Here is a 17720-nt window from a genome sequence, read left to right as displayed (position 1 = left end):
ACTTGATCTCTAATTAGAGGAACTCCAGGAACCATTGAAGGGCCGGCATATTTATATCCTTAACTAGTGAAACCTAGCCTATGATGGAATATGTACATATGCTCAAACCTGCCAAGTCTTTCCAAATATGATTTTGTGGTCATATATTTAAGCACACATTTCCCTATACTGTTACTATGGAGTGGTAATGCATTGGAGAACATGAGTTTACAATTGGTAACTAGTCCCTTTATAGAGCAATTTACTGTTTCACGTTTCAAAGTTTATCTGTGTTCTGAAGACCCGAATTCCTAGAAATAGCTAAATATTGAAAGTTAACGGTTTCACTTTTAAAACCCACCATGATCTAAAAATCTGTGCATTGTCTAGTTTTTTTTGATTCTTTGACTTTTATCTTGCTAACAGTAAGTCCCATGACTTTTGTATTGGGGTTTTTTTCTTCAAGATATGATGTCTTTTTTTGGATTTAACTAATTTACTGTTGTCTAAGGCAATCAGGTATGTTGGGTAAAATGTTTCCCCATGCTATCATATATAAGTGGTACATATCATTCATTTGAATTTCAGTGGATTATAGCAGTTTCAAAAGGACCTCTACACAGTAGTTTGCCTAGAGTGCTTACTGACAAACTATTTTATGAAGTGGAGGCGGAGTTTGAGAGGTTATAGAAATAAACTTTGAACATCTTAGCCAAAACAGAGAAGCTTCTACTTGCTGCCCTGATCAATTAAATAGTGTTTGAGGGTTTTGGGTGTGTTGGGGGTTTTTTGTTTCAATTTTAGACACACTTAAAGATTGGATATATCAGTTTTAGTTTTTCAGTAGATTTCTTGAACTGAAGTTAAATTATTGGGGTGTTTTCCCCACTGCTGTCCATTGAAGATACAGTTTTTTGTTTTGGAATACAGTATAAGAAGCTGGCTTTTCTTGATGACAGCATTGAAGATTAAGCTCAGAAATAGACTTGACTTAAAAACCAAAGTTGTGCTACTAGCTTTTGTAAACTATAGCATTTATTAATATTGTCTCTTGTGTGAAGACCAAGCATTATATTACTTATATTAAATTTTATTTCATATGTACTTTAAAAGTAAATTAAAAATTTCCAGTTTGGTTGTAATTGAACATTTAATTATAATTGGAACAGATTATTTTTATGTTCATTATGTGGCATTGTCTTCCATGCTCCATAGTCTTTCATTGTTAAATAATGCTATAGTGCTATTGATGTAATATGTCTGTTTTTACATCCACCAACGCAAGTATCTTCTGAATAAAGTGCCTGTCATTCAAGCAGACTATTGGGCTGTAATATTTGGTATCCTGCAATATGTCTTTCTCTTCAGTTTCTCTAGTCTGAGTTTCAGAAGCAGCTGTAGCATTTTATTACTTTTCCTCATTCACCAGTTGAGCATGTCAGATATGTTCACTACACGGAGTACCATTCTGTATCTCTTGCAGGATCATTTTACCCTTTTTGTTCAAAATCACTGCTCTCAGTGACTGAATTAATCAAGGTACTATACTCCTGAACTTACCAGAACCTCTCCTTTAACTTCCTTTATAGGCAAGCCTCTCACTGACCCTTGGCTTTATACCTTGGAGTTTCAAGATACTTTAAGTAACCCCGAGGTAAGAGAAACTTCAGAGAGAGAGGGCGCTTTGGTACTCTGTAGCTGTTCTCTTGACAGCCTAATAAGCAAGGCTTTCTCAGTTACAAGGGCCAGACCGGGACAAGACTATCATCTATCCCGCTCTCCTAATATAACCGCCTCAGCTATTGGGGAATCTCATTGATGAGAAACAAGTATTTACTATACAGGGTAATTTGAAATATTACTATTCTCGAGCTCAGCAGAAGAAAGGAAGTGGCTTTCTTTAAAGGTACTATCAACACAGAATTTGCATTCTTAGCTCTCTTGCCTCCGGCATGAGTCCTTTAGCAATCTCCTTAGATTTTTGGCCCTTTTGAGGTAGATTGTCTCTGACTGCCCTAATCAGCATGTTTCAACATCATGTGCTTCAGAGAACCCAGAACATGCAATTTAAGTTGTTTCTTTTGGTGTTTTGTTTTGTTTTTTTCCTCCCCCATAACGAAAGCTGGCAAAGGAGTTTATTGCAGGAGTTGTCCTAAAGTTCTAACAGCACAGCTCTTGTTTTCATGGCAGCCTCTGCTTAGAATCTGGGTTCCTTTTTTTCTGTTTTCTGGATTTGAGCTGGTCAGTTACTTTTAGGGTCAGGAAAGTTTTCTCCTTGGCTCACATTTTTATATATGTTCACTTAAGATTTTCTTTTTAAATTCTTGTAAACAGATTGAGGTATTGTTAGGGATCTGTCAGTCAGTTTCAGATGGATGCAGTCTGGGTTCAAGCAGAAAGTGTTGGAGAGAGAGAGAGAAAGAGAGACCCATAACACCTATGGCATGGTGTTCAGGCTCTTAGTGATACTGTGCGGGCTACTGGCAGAAAGGGCTAGTTGAAAACTGTCACAACCCAGTGCTAAATCAGTAACCAACTGGTGAAGGCCTGTGGTTTCTCTCATGTATGACATTGTCAAACTGTTTTAAGGAGGATTATACTTCTAAGATTTCTTGGTGTATTTTAGGCAGCGGTACTGTGAGGCAAACCAGCACCCTAGGGTATGTATGAAAGGTCATTTCTGAGTGTTTGATGCCTTTTCATCACCACTTTGGAGTCCAAGACTCTTGGTAGTTTTTTCAACTCGTAGAGGATGATGTTTTACAATCCTGGGTTCTAACACTACCTACACAACTGGTCTATGAACACTTCTGAGACACAGACTTTGACAAATTGTGTTGAGAAATTCCATCATGTTGGCACCATTGAAGTCTGTGCTGCATGCCGTAGTATGTGTTGTATTCAGTGCTGTTACAACAGTGGTTTTTTCCTTCTTTGACAGAAGAGGTGTTACAGGTCACTTCACCTTGAATGGTCCCTTGATGTATATGCTACTAACTGTGCTAAACAACTTGTTTCACCTTGTATTTGGCTGTGACACTGAGTACATTTCCCAGACCTGAAGAGGAACTCTGTAAGCTCAGAAGCTTGTCTGTCTCACCAACAGAATTTAGTCCAGTAAAAGATTTCTTCATCCAGTTTCTCTAGCTCTATAATATCATGGATTCATATGGCTGGAACCAGAGTTCCTCAGTGGGGATTCATGCTATCATTACTGTCCACTGTTACTGTAACCTGAGTCTTGTCACCATTCTGTGAAAAGAAGCCTCATTGATTCTCCATGTACTTCAGGAATACTTTGATATTGCTTTTGCAACAGCAAACCTTTTGGAGTTTATCCAGGTTCTGTGCGTTATGCTTTTTACAGTGATGTAGCACCTCAAAAGCCCTATTTCCATTTTCAGATTTTTAGAGACTATGCGCAGCTTGACATTCCCCCATTCTCTTTTCACGTTTCAGAGTTTCTGACTTGGAGAGGAAGGTTTGTGGTGGGGTTTGTGCTTTTTGGGGGGGGGAGGGGAAAGGAGAGGGAAGAGGTTCAAAGTTTCAAGACTTTTTGATTCCCTAATACATCCCTGTTTGAGGAATGCTGTTGCAGGTCCATTGCTGCTAGCCCCTTGGGGAAATTTCCTTGACAAATCAAATGCCAGATTCTTGCTTTAGTAGAATACTCTCTCCTGCTTATGATCATGGAGGGGCTATGAGCATTTCACTGAAGTACTAAAATGTGAGGTGTCTAGTGAGGTTCCTACTCTGCTTATGGAGACAGGATGCCATGGAAAATTTTAAAATCTGCAGGGCCCTCTTGGGCTATAAAACATAATTTGTTCTCCCTCGTTTTCCCATGATTTCTGGAAGCTTGAGGTATATTGTTTTCTGCATCTGGACTTAATATTTGGTGTGTCAGTCTGGTTGCTGTCCTTCTTTTCTTCCTTTTTCTTGATCAGGTTTCTTGCTCTGTTTGACTAGTTGCTTACATCCCTGTTGTTGACTACCTGATAAGCAAATGCCTTTTTTCCCCCCCTGCACCTTCTCCACAGGGAGCAGGTGAGGTAAAGGGCAGCAGGAAATAGCACAAGTGGGTATTGAAACAATCCTGCTGGCAGTGGTCCTTATTGCTGCTCCTCTCCCTTTGAAATGTACAAGAACTGCCTGCAGCTCATGTACATTTCAAAGAAAGAGGCACAGAGGGAACCCATGCCAGCAGGGCCTGCTTCAGTCCTCCCTGGCACTGTTCTGCTGCCTCTATGCCTTTGAAATGTGCAGGAGCCGTGGACAGTTCTTGTACCTTTCAAAGGGCGAGGCGCATCAGGATAGTAAGTGACCCCTTATTGACTAATTGAGTAGTCAATGGAAATTCCACTGACTACTTGATTAACTGATTAATTGAAATTTAACATACCTAGTTAACAAGTGCCAGAGTTGTTCTCTGTGCTCTACTAAAATGGAGTCTAAGATGTTTGGCACACACAGTGCTGGTCTCATTGGGTGGCATTTATAGTATTCAAAATCCAAACCCAACCCAACCCTGGGAAACAGTGCGTCAAGCCAAGTGTTGTGCACGCTCACTGAGAGTTAATTACATTCAAGATACAGTTTTCAGTATGTACCTAGGCATGTCTTCTGACTTCCTACTCCTAACCTATCAGAAAAAGGCTACAAAGATGTCCAACCATCTGTGGCAACTTTTTAATTGCACATAGACTCCATTTTAAATAGCTTTTCTTCTTGTAATATTTCCTGTACTCATCATAGTTTAGTTTGGCACTATATGTTAGTCTATCATAAGACAATCATCTGATCTTGATGCTTCAAATTCAGCATTAAAAGTCACTCTTTTATGTTTGAGACTGAACTGTTGAAGGCCTCTTTGATCAACTCTGTGTTTCTAAGGTGCCTTGTGTACAATATTATTTTCCAGATGGAAGTGACTTCAGCTCCTTAACTAGAGTTAATATGCTTCATGCACTAGGGATTCACCTTTATATCAGGTTTTACAGTAAAGATTGCTGTTATGGACTCATCCAACATTTCCTACTTCTGATAGGTTTTGTGTTATTTTTGTGAGACTTCACCTATCGGTGTCTTTTTTTTTCTATTTAATTTTTCCCAAAAACCTGCATCCCCATCCCAGAGAAGTGGACCTTCTCCAAGCCCTTACCTTAAAAGACCCTGTGGATGGCTCTTGTAGTAGATGAAAAGCTTTGGAAAATGCAGTTTCCTGGGGTTTTTTACTTATTTCCTCAATAATGCTGCTGTTAGAGCAACATGTTTAAAAACTGACATTTTAATTGATTTCAGTCCTAAACAAGACATTTCCCATTGTCTGTTTTAGGAAGATTTTCAGTCATGGACATAGGATCATGTGGCTGCTCTACATATGTCCATACATTGTCAAGTACTTTCTCTTGGATTTGATCTTGAGGTTGGAACTACTGTTTGTCTCTGTTGTTGGGTTTTTTTGTATTCTGAAAAGCCCAAACTCTTTGCTTATTGTGCTTTTTTTTTTTATATTATAATGTCCTTATTGTAGCAAATTGGATTTCATTTTGGCTTTTTTACAGTCGCATTCTTGCTTGCTTACTTGATTTTCCTGTTTCAGAGGTGTAACCGTGTTAGTCTGTGACTGGAAAAACGTAAACAACAAATAGTCTTGCAGTACCTTTGCTTTCCCTATTACAATATGTATTTCACGAGTATACAGTCGTCCCTCAAACTGTTTACTCTCTCAAAAGTGAAAATCTTATGTCGATAGTATCTTTGGAAAGGGAAAATTATGTTGCTTCTCTGAAGATATTTTGCACACTTCTAATTGAACTAGTTACCCACATCTCCTTTGAATTTGAATTTTTAAATATTGACGTGAAGTTGTGCATCTGCCCTCCATTTCCTTTCAGGTTGACTTCTTTGGTATTATTTGCGATACCTTACCTATATATATATATCTGAGTAAATTACTTGTATCGGTTGTAGCTTAGGTTGCTTCCTTTTCTTAAAAGGAACTGGCTTGAATGTCCTGGGGTCTCCAGGATATCAAAGCATAATCAGTAGGGCAGTGTCTACAAAGTACCTCAGAGGACTAAAAATCATAAGAACTGGGGTATTTTCCCTCATAATTTATACTGGAGACCCAACGCTGAGACTCCTGCATATCATCTTCATAGAAACAGACTTAGAAGATAAACACTCATGAATTTCTGTTCTATCTGTAGTCCTCAAATTTATGGATGCCTCTTGTGAGGGGAGCTATGTTATTTGTCTAAATGACCATAAAACTGCTGAAGCCATTTAGTCAGTTCAACAAGTAAAGTTGAGGACTAATTGAAAGGTAAAACAAGATGAGATACTGCCATTGCAACTAAAGGTGTATGCAAACTGTTTGGTATACAGTGTTTCATGCAATGTAGTTGGTAGATGTGCTTTGTAGTTTTGACCTTACTGAGGAAATTAATCAGACAATGGAAAGGTGAAGCAGAAAACAAGCAATAAGTCCTAAACTAACATTAGAGGCTGCTTCAATTTAGGATTCTTCATCTAGCATGGTCTGAAAAGGCTCCGCTAAGTATGGTTATTAAATCCAGATTTAAGGTGTGGTTTTGGGGGGGGGGGTCTTTTCAGCTTCAGAGCATTGGAAGGAATTATCCTTTTAACATTAGGTGAGATGTGTGTTTGAGGGAGAATTCCCTAGTGTGCAAAAGCATTCAATCAGACTACTGAGGATATTGTTCTTCCAAGTTGAGGGCTCTCTTCAGAGTTTGTTCAAAACACAGCTTCTTGAGTCTCTTCCCCCAACCCCACTCAAATTTGGGTATAGTCCTTTTACGAGAGGATCATTTGGAACAATAAACCAAAAATGGCATCAGTGGGTTTATTTTTTATTTATTTTGTTGTTGTTGTTGTAGGAGAGCATCTGTATTTACCTAAATCTTACCACCTTTTAAGACTTCATTACAAAGCTAGTCAGTATGGTCTTGTCACTTCTACAAAAGATGATTTGCTCAGTGAAATTCTCAGGGGCTTTAGATCTTTTCAAAACTACAAAAAGATCAGTAAAAAATGGCTCAGCCACTATGTTTCAGGAGAGCACAAAATAGAGACCCATTGAAAAGCACACGAGTATAAAAAGTGGAAAGGTGAGAGTTTGGTTGTTTCCAATGCCAGCAGAAGTGGCATTACTAACATGAAGTCTTCCTCTGCTGCCTCCCACTTTCATCAAGGGCACAAAAATGATGGTTGTTTTTTTTTTCCCCTGCAGCAGAAAGTGATTCAAGCTATTATTTGTTGTATTTGATTAAATTTCTTTCATTAATTGTATGATAGAGAATAGCATCTTGATTCCTTAATGCCTTCTGTTCTGAGGCAAGTGGCAAACTGGAAGTTTAGCATACTTGGCCGTCTCTGAGAATGTGTCTTTATTTTTTTGGCACAAATGAAAATGTGCAAGTAACTCAGTGACCCATCTCAAAGACTTAATGGGATTTGATGGTCTCATCTAGCCTTGTTAAGCGGCTGACTTGGGGACGCCTGGGGCAGAGCAGCTGGGGCGCTGCCGGGTTGCTCCCCGCAGCGCCGCACCTCGACGCTGTGGGACCAACCCGGCAGCCCCCCAGCTGCTCTACCCCAGGCGTCGGCGAGAAAAGCCTGGTCTGCTGGGGGGGACGGGGACGCACTAGCTGTGCGCCTCCCCCCCCCAGCAGACCAGGGAGATGCGGAGTGGCTTTTCTCGCTGTGGAGGATGCGGGCGGCGGGACCGCGGCTCGTCTCGGCGGTCCCGCCGCCCGCGTCCTCCGCGGCGAGAAAAGCCGCTCCGCGTCTCCCTGGTCTGCTGGGGGGAAGTGCCCCCCGCGCCGCCAGAGGCGGCAACAGTGGGGGAGGCATCCCCCACTAGCTGCGCCCCCCCCGTTCGTAACTAGGGGTCCGACTTAAGTCGGATTGATGTAACCCGGGGTCTGCCTGTAATTGTGTTCTTCTGTTTGTGCTTTTAGATTAACTGTGATTGTATTTCTCGTATTTAAGTTCACATCCTCTTTCTTTCAGAAGATGGAGAAAGAGGGATGGAAGTATACAATAACAAAGCAAAACACTAGCTAGCTCACCTAATATTAGTATTGGGGGATTGGCAGGTTATGGTGGTTGGTTGACTTTATTCAATTTTTTTTATTTGGTAGAGAGGGAATGAAAGCATTAAAATCATATTTCCTGTTTGGTCATTCGGGGAGCAGTGACCAATGATAACCCATCTTTTTACATTACAGGGTCTAAATTTCTTCAACCAGATCTACTGTATAGTTAGAAAATTATAATTTTCTCCAATTAAACATTCGTTAAAGTGCCTTTTAAGCTGCTACAAAGCTCTGGGAGTGAAGAACCTAACCTTGACTAGGTGAAACAGCCCCTTGATGCTAAGAGTTGAATAATCCTAGTGCAAAACTTCTTGCCAGCAATGGAATGAGATGTATAAATGGATTGAATAAGGATGAATAATAGTAGATTTAGAGTGGTTTTATTTTTATTTCAGGTTTCGACCTATAAAAGGAAGGCAGGAAGAGTTGAAAGAGGTCATTGAACGTTTTAAGAAAGATGAGCACTTAGAAAAAGCCTTCAAGTCCTTAACGTCAGGTGACTGGGCCCGGCACTATTTTCTGAACAAGAACAAAATGCAGGAAAGGTTGTTCAAGGAACATGTAGGTGTATTTATTATTACTTTCAGATTACTAGTATGTATTTTACATGCTTTTGGAAGCCTTTTGAGGAGTATTTTGAATATTCCTCAAGTGAAAAAAGGATAGGTGACGAGAATAAAGTCACTGTATAGCCTTACCATTCTCTCCATATTTTCTACTTTAGATATTTAAAACCCAACTTAAAAAAATAAAATAAAATGCACAAAAACTCTCTCATAGATGTAATCCAGAAATAAAAGTGTACATGAGCCTTCTTTTGTTGCCATCACTCGTAAACAGATATACCACCCATTAGATAACAAGCTTTTGTATGGTCTCCTTTTGTAATTGACTCTGTCAAGGGCCCCCCACTTTTGTTTTTTCTCCATTGAAGTCAGACATCCCTGCTTCTTATGGAGGACTGTCAAGGGAGAGAGAAATTCCTCCAATGTGGTTGTACATGACGCTTTTCATTGGCAAGTTCTAAGATTGTCCCTCTTATTTCATCATGAATTGAGGGGAGTGGTTCTTGGTTTTAAAGTTGTATCCTGTTCTGAGACAGATTGTTAGCAAAATCTTAATTTGGCAGCCTCAATCAGAGGCTCCTGCCTCAAGAGCTACTCAAACATGTCAGCTCTCATATTCTTTCAGACTTCCTTCCCCATCCCTCTCACCAATCTCCTCAAGCATTTCAGATTAATCCAGTGAGGATGGGATAATGCAGCCCTCGCCCTGCCTTGCCCATAGCCAAGTTGGGCATAGCTAATAAGATTCCAAAGACACAAGAATGTGCTTCCCTCTCCTTCCCCTGTCTAGGCAGAGAATCAGGGCTGGTCCTCACCCTGAAGAGGGTACTCCAGGAAGATCATGTCCCTGGGTCTCAGTGATTCCTTTTTATCCTGAAGCTAGAAAAGAACATCTTGGGAGTTCCTGGCGTTTCTCACATTCTCTGAAGGATCTACACTAATGTCCTCTTGTAAACCCAATTGCAGAGTTTAAAGAGGATAGACATTCAATTTTTTGCTCTTTCTTGGAAAAAGAAGCCATTGCCACCTCTGGAGAAATCTGATTATCCATATCTCATTGGACAGCTCAAAGTGATGGATATTGAAGCATTGACTAAACTAGATTAGGGAGACTAAGAAACCCAAGGAGGAGGAAGCTATGACCAGAAAGAGGGTAATATATTTCATTTAAAACCAAAGAAAAGACAGGATTGCTTCCTGCTCTCAAAATCTGCCAAAAATAATAAAGCATGGGAGAAACCAGTTTACAAGTATTTTTTTCCCCAGAGTGTCAAGTTGAACAAGCTTCCTTTGGATATAACTGACAAATGGAACTTCTCCCATAGAACAGTCAAAAGATCCAGTAGCTAGTCCTGTCTTCCTGTTGTGGGAAGTATCTCTATTAGGGATCTCAACATGTAGATGACTACACAATTAACTGATAAGCCTAGGCTTACTGGTTAATCCTGTCGACTACATGCATCCCCTCCCCCTTGCTTCCTCTGTATCAGAGGCAGGAAGGAGCAGCAGGGGGAGGCGGGAGCCGGTGCCCTTGGGGATCCCGCTTTTAAGCCAGCTCCCCACAAGCATCAGATCCGCCTGCCTCCCCACCTCCGTGCTGTTGCCTCACACATAAAGAGGCAGCAGCAGCAAGGAGTCATCTTTCAAGAGGCAGCAGCACGGAGATGGGGGGGGGGGGGGGGGAGGCTCCATTCCATGGAGCAGCCCCTGTCTGCATTGAGTCTGTGCCCGTCGCAGACAGAGGCTGCTCCGCAGCAGCAGTCCCTGTCCATAGCAAGTCCGAGTTACTCGCGGATAGAGGCTGCTCCGGCACAGAGAGCCTATGTCTGCAGTGAGCTCGGGTGCCCTGTGGAAAGGGGCTGCTGCCGCTCCACGCTGCTGCCTTTGTATCAGAGGCAGCAACATAGGGTGGCTGGCATAGCCTGTCTGCACAGGGCTGGTTTTTAAACCAGCTTCCCTCATGGACCATCTCCCACTTGCCACCCCGCACTGCTGTCTTTGATGGAGAGTCAGCAGTGCGGGATAGCAGCGGGCTCCCTGCGAGTGGGACTGGAGCACACTGGCTGCTGGCCCTGCTAGGATACTCCTGGGGACTATCAAATCATGTAACCAGTAACGTTTTACGCCGTTACCTGAGTATTCAATTGCATGCTATCGAACATCCCTAATCTTTATCAGGCCTGCTGACCAAAAGTTGGACTCTGTTGCTTTAAAATAATGAACCTGTTCTCAAAGGCTAAACATAGCTATTTGGTCCTCTTAAGAACTAAGGATATTTGACTCCCGTAAGAAGTATGCAATAAAAAAATTGAACTTTATCCTCCCAGTTTGTCTTTGTTGCAGCCTGAGGTACCCCTGTATATTTACTTAGACACTAACAGGCATGGAGGATATTAATGTGTACCTACAAAGCTTTCAAATTCAGGTGGTCTAAATAAATAAGCAGACCTCTCTATGATATGTGCGATTTTTAAAATCCATAATCCTGAATATCCACAAACTAAAGGCAACCAATGCTATAAAGGAACATAGTTGACTCATAAGATATGGAAATCTTGATTACTTGTGTGTGCACTTAATACAGCAGTACTCGGTCTTCTTTGTCTATTCAGGTATTTATTTATTTACGAATGTTTGCAACTGACAGTGGATTTGAGATATTGCCTTGCAATCGGTATTCTTCAGAGCAAAATGGAGCCAAAATTGTTGCGACAAAAGAGTGGTAAGCATTGTAACTGTGAATTAAGTTCTGTTTATAACCACATTTTAAAAAAATTAATGTAAAAGCATCTGCATATGCAATAAGAGTTGTAGTTAATTACCAGTAAATGTGGAAATGTTAAGTTCACAAGTAATTTTGCATAACCTGCAAGTTCTTTAAACTATTCACCACATAATAAATTAATCCCACTTTTACTTGTAATACATCAGTGTGAACTTTATAGACCTAACGTTTTGTATGTTCTATACACAATTTTGAAATAACTTTGACAGGATAGGATTAACTTAAAAAAATAAGTCTTCAGTGCGGAATGTCCATGTGAAGATTTGAGTTAGAATATATCAGTCTCTGGGGACGCCATTGGGAAGGTCAAATCAGGGTGAACTGCTTAGAATCTTGGTTACTTACAGCCCAAGACGGGGGATCCTCATCTATAAGGCACCAAACCAGTCACAGAGAGCACTTTTTAGCTGCTATTCTGGCCGGCAGGAAGTCTCATTAAGCAATCCTCTTCGACGCTCCAGCTTTACTTGTCACAACCAGCACCACACCTTATAGAGGTGGAAGGTTATGAAAACCAGTCTCAGAAAATCTGAACAGGTTTTCCTGGTTCTAAAAGACCAGCCACAATCCCAGGTCAATTTATACCTCATAGTTTACGCAAAAGAGCACACTGTGTGCCAGTCCTTTAACATCTAAAATCTAAAGGTTTATTAATCAAAAGAAATAAAAGGTTGAGAGTAGGATTGTTAAAGAAAGCACACTACATACATCAGTCACCAAGTTCTTGATGCAGGTTCTTAGCAGAGATGTAATAAACTGCTAGCTTAAAAGTCTCTGGTGTACATCCTATGTTAGGATGGGTCAATGAATCCTTGCAGGCACTCTGTCCTTAGCAAAGGTGCTTCTGGAGAGAAGGTCAGGAGCAAAGACAAAGATGGAGGCACCACCAGGCTTCTTTTATAATCTTGCCCATGTGTGGGGAAATCCATTGTTCTCCTGAGTGATGGTACCTCCCAAAATGGGGAAGATCATATGCTCAACTAACCTGTCCATGTCCTTTCTAGGCAAACAGCCATGGGGTATCTGCTGATCTACAGGTTTGCATCAGAATTTCTTTGGTGTTTGTTGGCAACGCTTAAGAGCCAGTGTCCATGCAGCATAGCTATCCACTGAGTAAACACCCCTCCAATGAGTGATAGACACTTGCTGCTATCTCCCAGATAGAAAACAGTTATTATACAAGTACAGAACCCATATTCATAACTTTACGTACAACATTCATACATGTATATGAGTAGCACAAACAGAATCCACATAGTATAAGTTTTCATTAGACACCTCACTTGGCCCACTTTGCACAGAATTTGGGGCAAAGACCCAACAGTGGGGGAAATAATGATTTGCACATTCCTGTTAAAATCCAATAATACGGGTTGAGCCAGATTTGATGTACTTGTCGGGGGGAGGGGAGATTTTTTTTTTTTTTTTTTTTAAGTTGGAAAAATGGGTTTCTCCTTTGAGGAATGGATGCTTTCTGCATATTCCAGTTTGTGAGACAAGCATACCTTGTGCATGCAAACTCTCCTTTTGGGAGATGCACTTGAACCTCTGTAATCTGGGTGTCCCTGATCCGGGATCAGCCATGGTATGAATCCTGGCACAGGGAGGAGGATGAGACACTGCTGCTCTCCTTACCCCCAGCTGAGGAAATGGAAACACAGCATAGCACTGGTCTGGAGGCTTTTCCCCCACTGCTCCCAAAGCAGAGATGGTGCCTGGGAGCAGCAGGGGGTGTGGAGTCATGGGTGCCTCTGGGAGCAGGATGCTGGTAATCACCTTATGCCTAGATCCCATGCCTTTCATTATAGAAAATACCCATGGTCTACAACATTTCCATAATCCAGCATAGCCTATTTTCCAAGGTTGACATATTACCAAGGTTTAAGAGTATTTTTGATTGAGTTGGATAGTCCAGGTTTTCTGTTGTAGGTTTTTGGTTTAATTAAAAAAAAAAAATCTTTTAGCACTCCACCATTACAGGTATTGACCAAACCTGCAAAGGCAGAACTAACTCAAACCCATGTGACGGTTGGAGAAGATCTTTGGACGCATCACAAATTTGGGGTGTTCTAGCATTGTCTGTGTTGAGTGGCTTCTCAGATTCAGAGATTTTATTTCTAGTTTTATTTGGATCAACAGAATCTGGTTGGAAGACCATCTGGAATTGTCCACTCCAAAGTAGGGATGTTAGCAACTAGTGAACTAACTGATAAGCAGGAGATTATCCATTAGCACTATCGACTAATCTTATTTCCCCCACCTGCCACTCTGCAATGTACAGCCCAGGAAAGCCAGTGCACAAAAACGCTAGGTAGGTCCCCACTCCATGGGTCTCCTATCATTCAGCACAACACAGACACACTCCCCAGCGGCCACTCTGCATTGTACAGTCCAGGGATGACGGTGTGTAAAGGTGCTGGGTCTGTCCCCACTTGCCTACCTGTAGCATCCTGACCCCTGCAGGATTTTTATTGCCTGTCAACCATAGCCTCCTGGCTTGCTCAGTGTCCTGGCTATTGGTGGTATCTGGGGCTTCTGTGTTACTCCCTGCCATTCATTTCAGCATTCTTGATGTTGTGTGCTTTCCCTTACTTGGGCTTTGCTTCGTCCTCATTAACCTAATCTTCCGCAAACACTCCTGGTCCCTCACACTGGAGTGTTCTGATCTCTCCTATCACATATCTTTGTTTCACTCTAAGTAATCCTCCCTCCCAGACACTTTGCTGGTGTCCTTTCAGTTGCCTTCATACCACGTCTTTGTTGCCACCCTCTCCCCAAAGTCTTCCTCCACCCTCACATTTTGGTAGCCATCTTCAAGTAGCTACCACCTGTCCTTGTTTTCTTGGGCAAAATACAACAAACTTTGGTTGGTGTCCCACCACTTTGTGACACTGCCAGCTGCACAGTTGAAACAGTATTGAAGATTTCATTTTATTTTACTGTTGGTGACAGCTACTGAATAGTTAAGATGGAGCAATCAAAAAGGAGTGCTGCCTGGAATTATTTCACACAGCCAAGTGCAGACACTGTTAAACCCTGCAGAACACAGTCTACATTTAAGTATCTAAGGAGTACGATAGCCATGAGCAACCATTTGCGGCTGAAACATCCAACAGTTTCATGCGAGCCAGACAGCACACAGCAAACAACTTTGACAACATGTGTTTCTGGCAGTTCTTAAAAAAGATGCAATGCACAGTGTGAGCAACAACTGATGGAATTGTTGTGCACCATGATCACTTCCTATAAGTTTTGTTGAGGGTGCTGGTTTCTGTGCGCTGATGAACTTTGAGGAACCTGAGTACCATGTGCCTGCAAGACCAACAATGACCTTGCGATTAGAACAGTGCTATGAAGCCTGTGTGAAGTCTCTCTGAAAAATTGGACAGTAGCTTTAACCATTAACAGCTGGACTGCATTAACTACTGAGCTATATTACTGTCACTTGCCATTATATCGAAAATAGGGAGCTGTGATCCACTGTTCTACAAACTGACAGTCTCCCAGTCAAACATACAGCAGAAAACTTTGCTCAAAAATTACATGTTGAAAGATGAGGACTGGTAGGCCATGACAATGCAAGCGATATTGTGTGCACTAACTTGTTAAGGTTTGTTACACACAAATCAGTCAGTTGCTTTGCCCATACCTTGCACCTAGCCATAAACGATGGCTTCTCTGGGAAACAAATTCAGAAAACAATTGTCACAGTGAGTCAACTAGTTTTAGGCACTTCCACCACAGCACCATGGCCATCAAAGCGCTAGAAAGAAAACAAATTCAGCTTCAAGTTCAGAAACCTCATCTGATCTGATCATGTAAAACTCGCTGGAATTCAATCTGACATGTTTGAAAGATGCGCTGAACAAAGGTGGGCAATAATAGCTGTGCTTTCTGATAGCACTGTAACAAGACAAAATAATGCCTGCTCCCTTCAGCTGAGCAATGAAAATTAATAGCGGATCTGTTACCCCTGCTTTCCACTTTAAAGTGCACCACAATTGTAATGTCTGCTGAACAGTCAGTCAGGTGCAAATATTTACTCAATTTGCAACTGTCTTCTCCATGCTCCCCTAAAAATGAAGCTTCTGCTGAGAATAAAATTGTCAGTACCTTCAAAAATGATATTAGTACCTCTCTGGAGTATCGCATGATACCCAGTGACCCTGATATAACTGCCAAACTGGCATTTATTGCCTCCTATGCCATAAGCACATGCGGTTTCTTTCATCTGCTGTCCAGGATGCTGCCAAGACAAAGCTTCTTGAACTTGCATCACGACTGGAAACAAAAGAACCTACAAGTGTTGGGGCTGAACTAATACATGCTGAGCCAAATCAGCCAATAGAGCCAGCACCAGAGAAAAAGACAAGTGGCATGCTGATGCTTCTAGGTGAAGGTTACACCAAAAAGAATATGGAGGAAAATACTGTGGAAAATGAACTGGATGATTACTTTAACCCCAGAACGTTTTTTACAGTACTCTGTTGCTACCCCCCACTTCTATCACTTCTGGTTTTCTGTTGGTAAAGCATAAGTATGTACAACATTTTTATTCCTAAAATATATGTATTATATTACTCAACAAAGCAATTACACATATCCTGTGTTTTAAGCACCTGAGTAATCCATCCCAATTTAGCAAAGAAAAACACCACCTTAAAAATGTTTAGGATTGAGCATTATAGATGTAAACACAAATGTTTTTAAATTAAATACAGATAATAGTTTAAGATCCACATTTGCTGAAAGTATATGTATACATTACAAATATATTAACAAAAGACTTAAACTTTTTTCTGATTTAATTGCTAGGACTTGAGTTCCAAGTCTCCAATTTTCTTGTGTTAACTGACATTATTAATGTGTAAAAGTGTAAGAATTAACTAGTGTTGTCCATGTATTTTGTTGAAGACATTAAACAGTTTTTTTAAAAAATTCTATTGTTTTAAAACTATTTTTGTGATAAGATTTTTGGAATGGTTTTTATTAACTTGTTTTGTAATTCTTGGAACTTGTATCTTTAATATTTTAAAACTTAGGAAACGAAATGACAAAATAGAATTACTGGTGGGTTGTATTGCTGAACTGTCAGAAATAGAAGAGAACATGCTGCTGAGACATGGAGAGAATGACTTCAGTGTCATGTATTCCACAAGGAAGAACTGTGCTCAGCTATGGCTTGGTCCTGCTGCATTTATCAACCACGGTAAGCAACAAGTATAGGAAGTATAAGAGAACAAAAGTTACTCTGTTTAAATGTTCCCATGTGCAAGCTATGCCGTACAGCCTCAAAGTTTGCTACTTGGATTCACTCTGAATTATGTATCTGAAATATAATTAACAGAATCTGGAATAGTTTACTAATTTAAGGCCTAAATCCTGGTTAACAGCTTAGCTGTGGACTGGGAAATTAATTGGAAGCTATGGGAAGAGTTGTCTTTGTTTCCTTCTCCCCTGCTTCTTCCAAGCATACATACAGGGGAATGGCTGATGAATCTGCTTAATAGCAGATCTCAACTGTCCCTAAATCCATACTGCATAGCAGTGTAGACAAAATCTTTTCAGAGTTGGGCACAGACATATAAGAGATGTGCGTTTCTCAGGGGAGTTTTCTCAGTCTTCCTAAGGTAAAGAGCATAAAAGCTGTTTAAGGTGTCCACCTGTATATAAATCATTCTTATTTAATAACATACCCTCAAGTATTTAGTTGAGATTCTAGCAGATGTCAGAGCAAAACCTTACTTTAGATATCTACAACTATTCATGTTTCAGGTCTTATCAACAGTTAATTGACTTTATCTTTTGGACCTTTTTCAGATTGCAGACCTAACTGTAAGGTAAGCATAACACTTGGGGGGGGGGGAAAAGTATATTTATTTTGTATCCAAACACTCAAATTAATCTTAGTGATTACTCTTTACTTTCAGTTTGTATCAACTGGTCGAGATACGGCATGTGTGAAAGCTCTAAGGGATATTGAACCCGGTGAAGAAATTTCTTGTTACTATGGGGATGGTTTTTTTGGAGAAAACAATGAATACTGCGAATGTTACACCTGTGAAAGGTATATAACTGACAATGTAAACAGTAAGGTATAAGAAGGCATGCTGGGAGCCAACATAACATGCATGTTGTGAAACTGAAGAACAAGTATTTACATCTCTTGAATAGCATAGTATAACCAAGTTATATTCTTAAAGTGTTATCTTTGTAATGTTTTCATTGTGAAAACAATGAACATATTTTCCAGATTTCTACATACCT

At 40.7% G+C, this 17720-nt stretch overlaps 1 protein-coding gene across 3 annotated transcripts in view; it reads left to right on the top strand.

Annotated features, from left to right (window-relative positions):
- KMT5B (lysine methyltransferase 5B) overlaps nt 1–17720 on the top strand; it is a 57535-nt gene that overhangs the window by 29162 nt on the left and 10653 nt on the right. For all 3 annotated transcript variants that reach the window (XM_075928309.1, XM_075928311.1, XM_075928310.1), the window contains exons 4-8: nt 8498–8663; nt 11281–11390; nt 16496–16662; nt 17274–17293; nt 17384–17520. In XM_075928309.1, coding sequence (XP_075784424.1) covers nt 8498–8663; nt 11281–11390; nt 16496–16662; nt 17274–17293; nt 17384–17520 — 600 coding nt within the window. The remainder of the gene's footprint in view (nt 1–8497; nt 8664–11280; nt 11391–16495; nt 16663–17273; nt 17294–17383; nt 17521–17720) is intronic.

Source organism: Pelodiscus sinensis, chromosome 4 (assembly GCF_049634645.1).
Source record: "Pelodiscus sinensis isolate JC-2024 chromosome 4, ASM4963464v1, whole genome shotgun sequence".
NCBI lineage: Eukaryota > Metazoa > Chordata > Testudines > Trionychidae > Pelodiscus > Pelodiscus sinensis.
The sequence above is the reverse complement of the archived record's forward strand: the minus strand, read 5'-3'. Positions and strand labels throughout refer to the sequence as shown.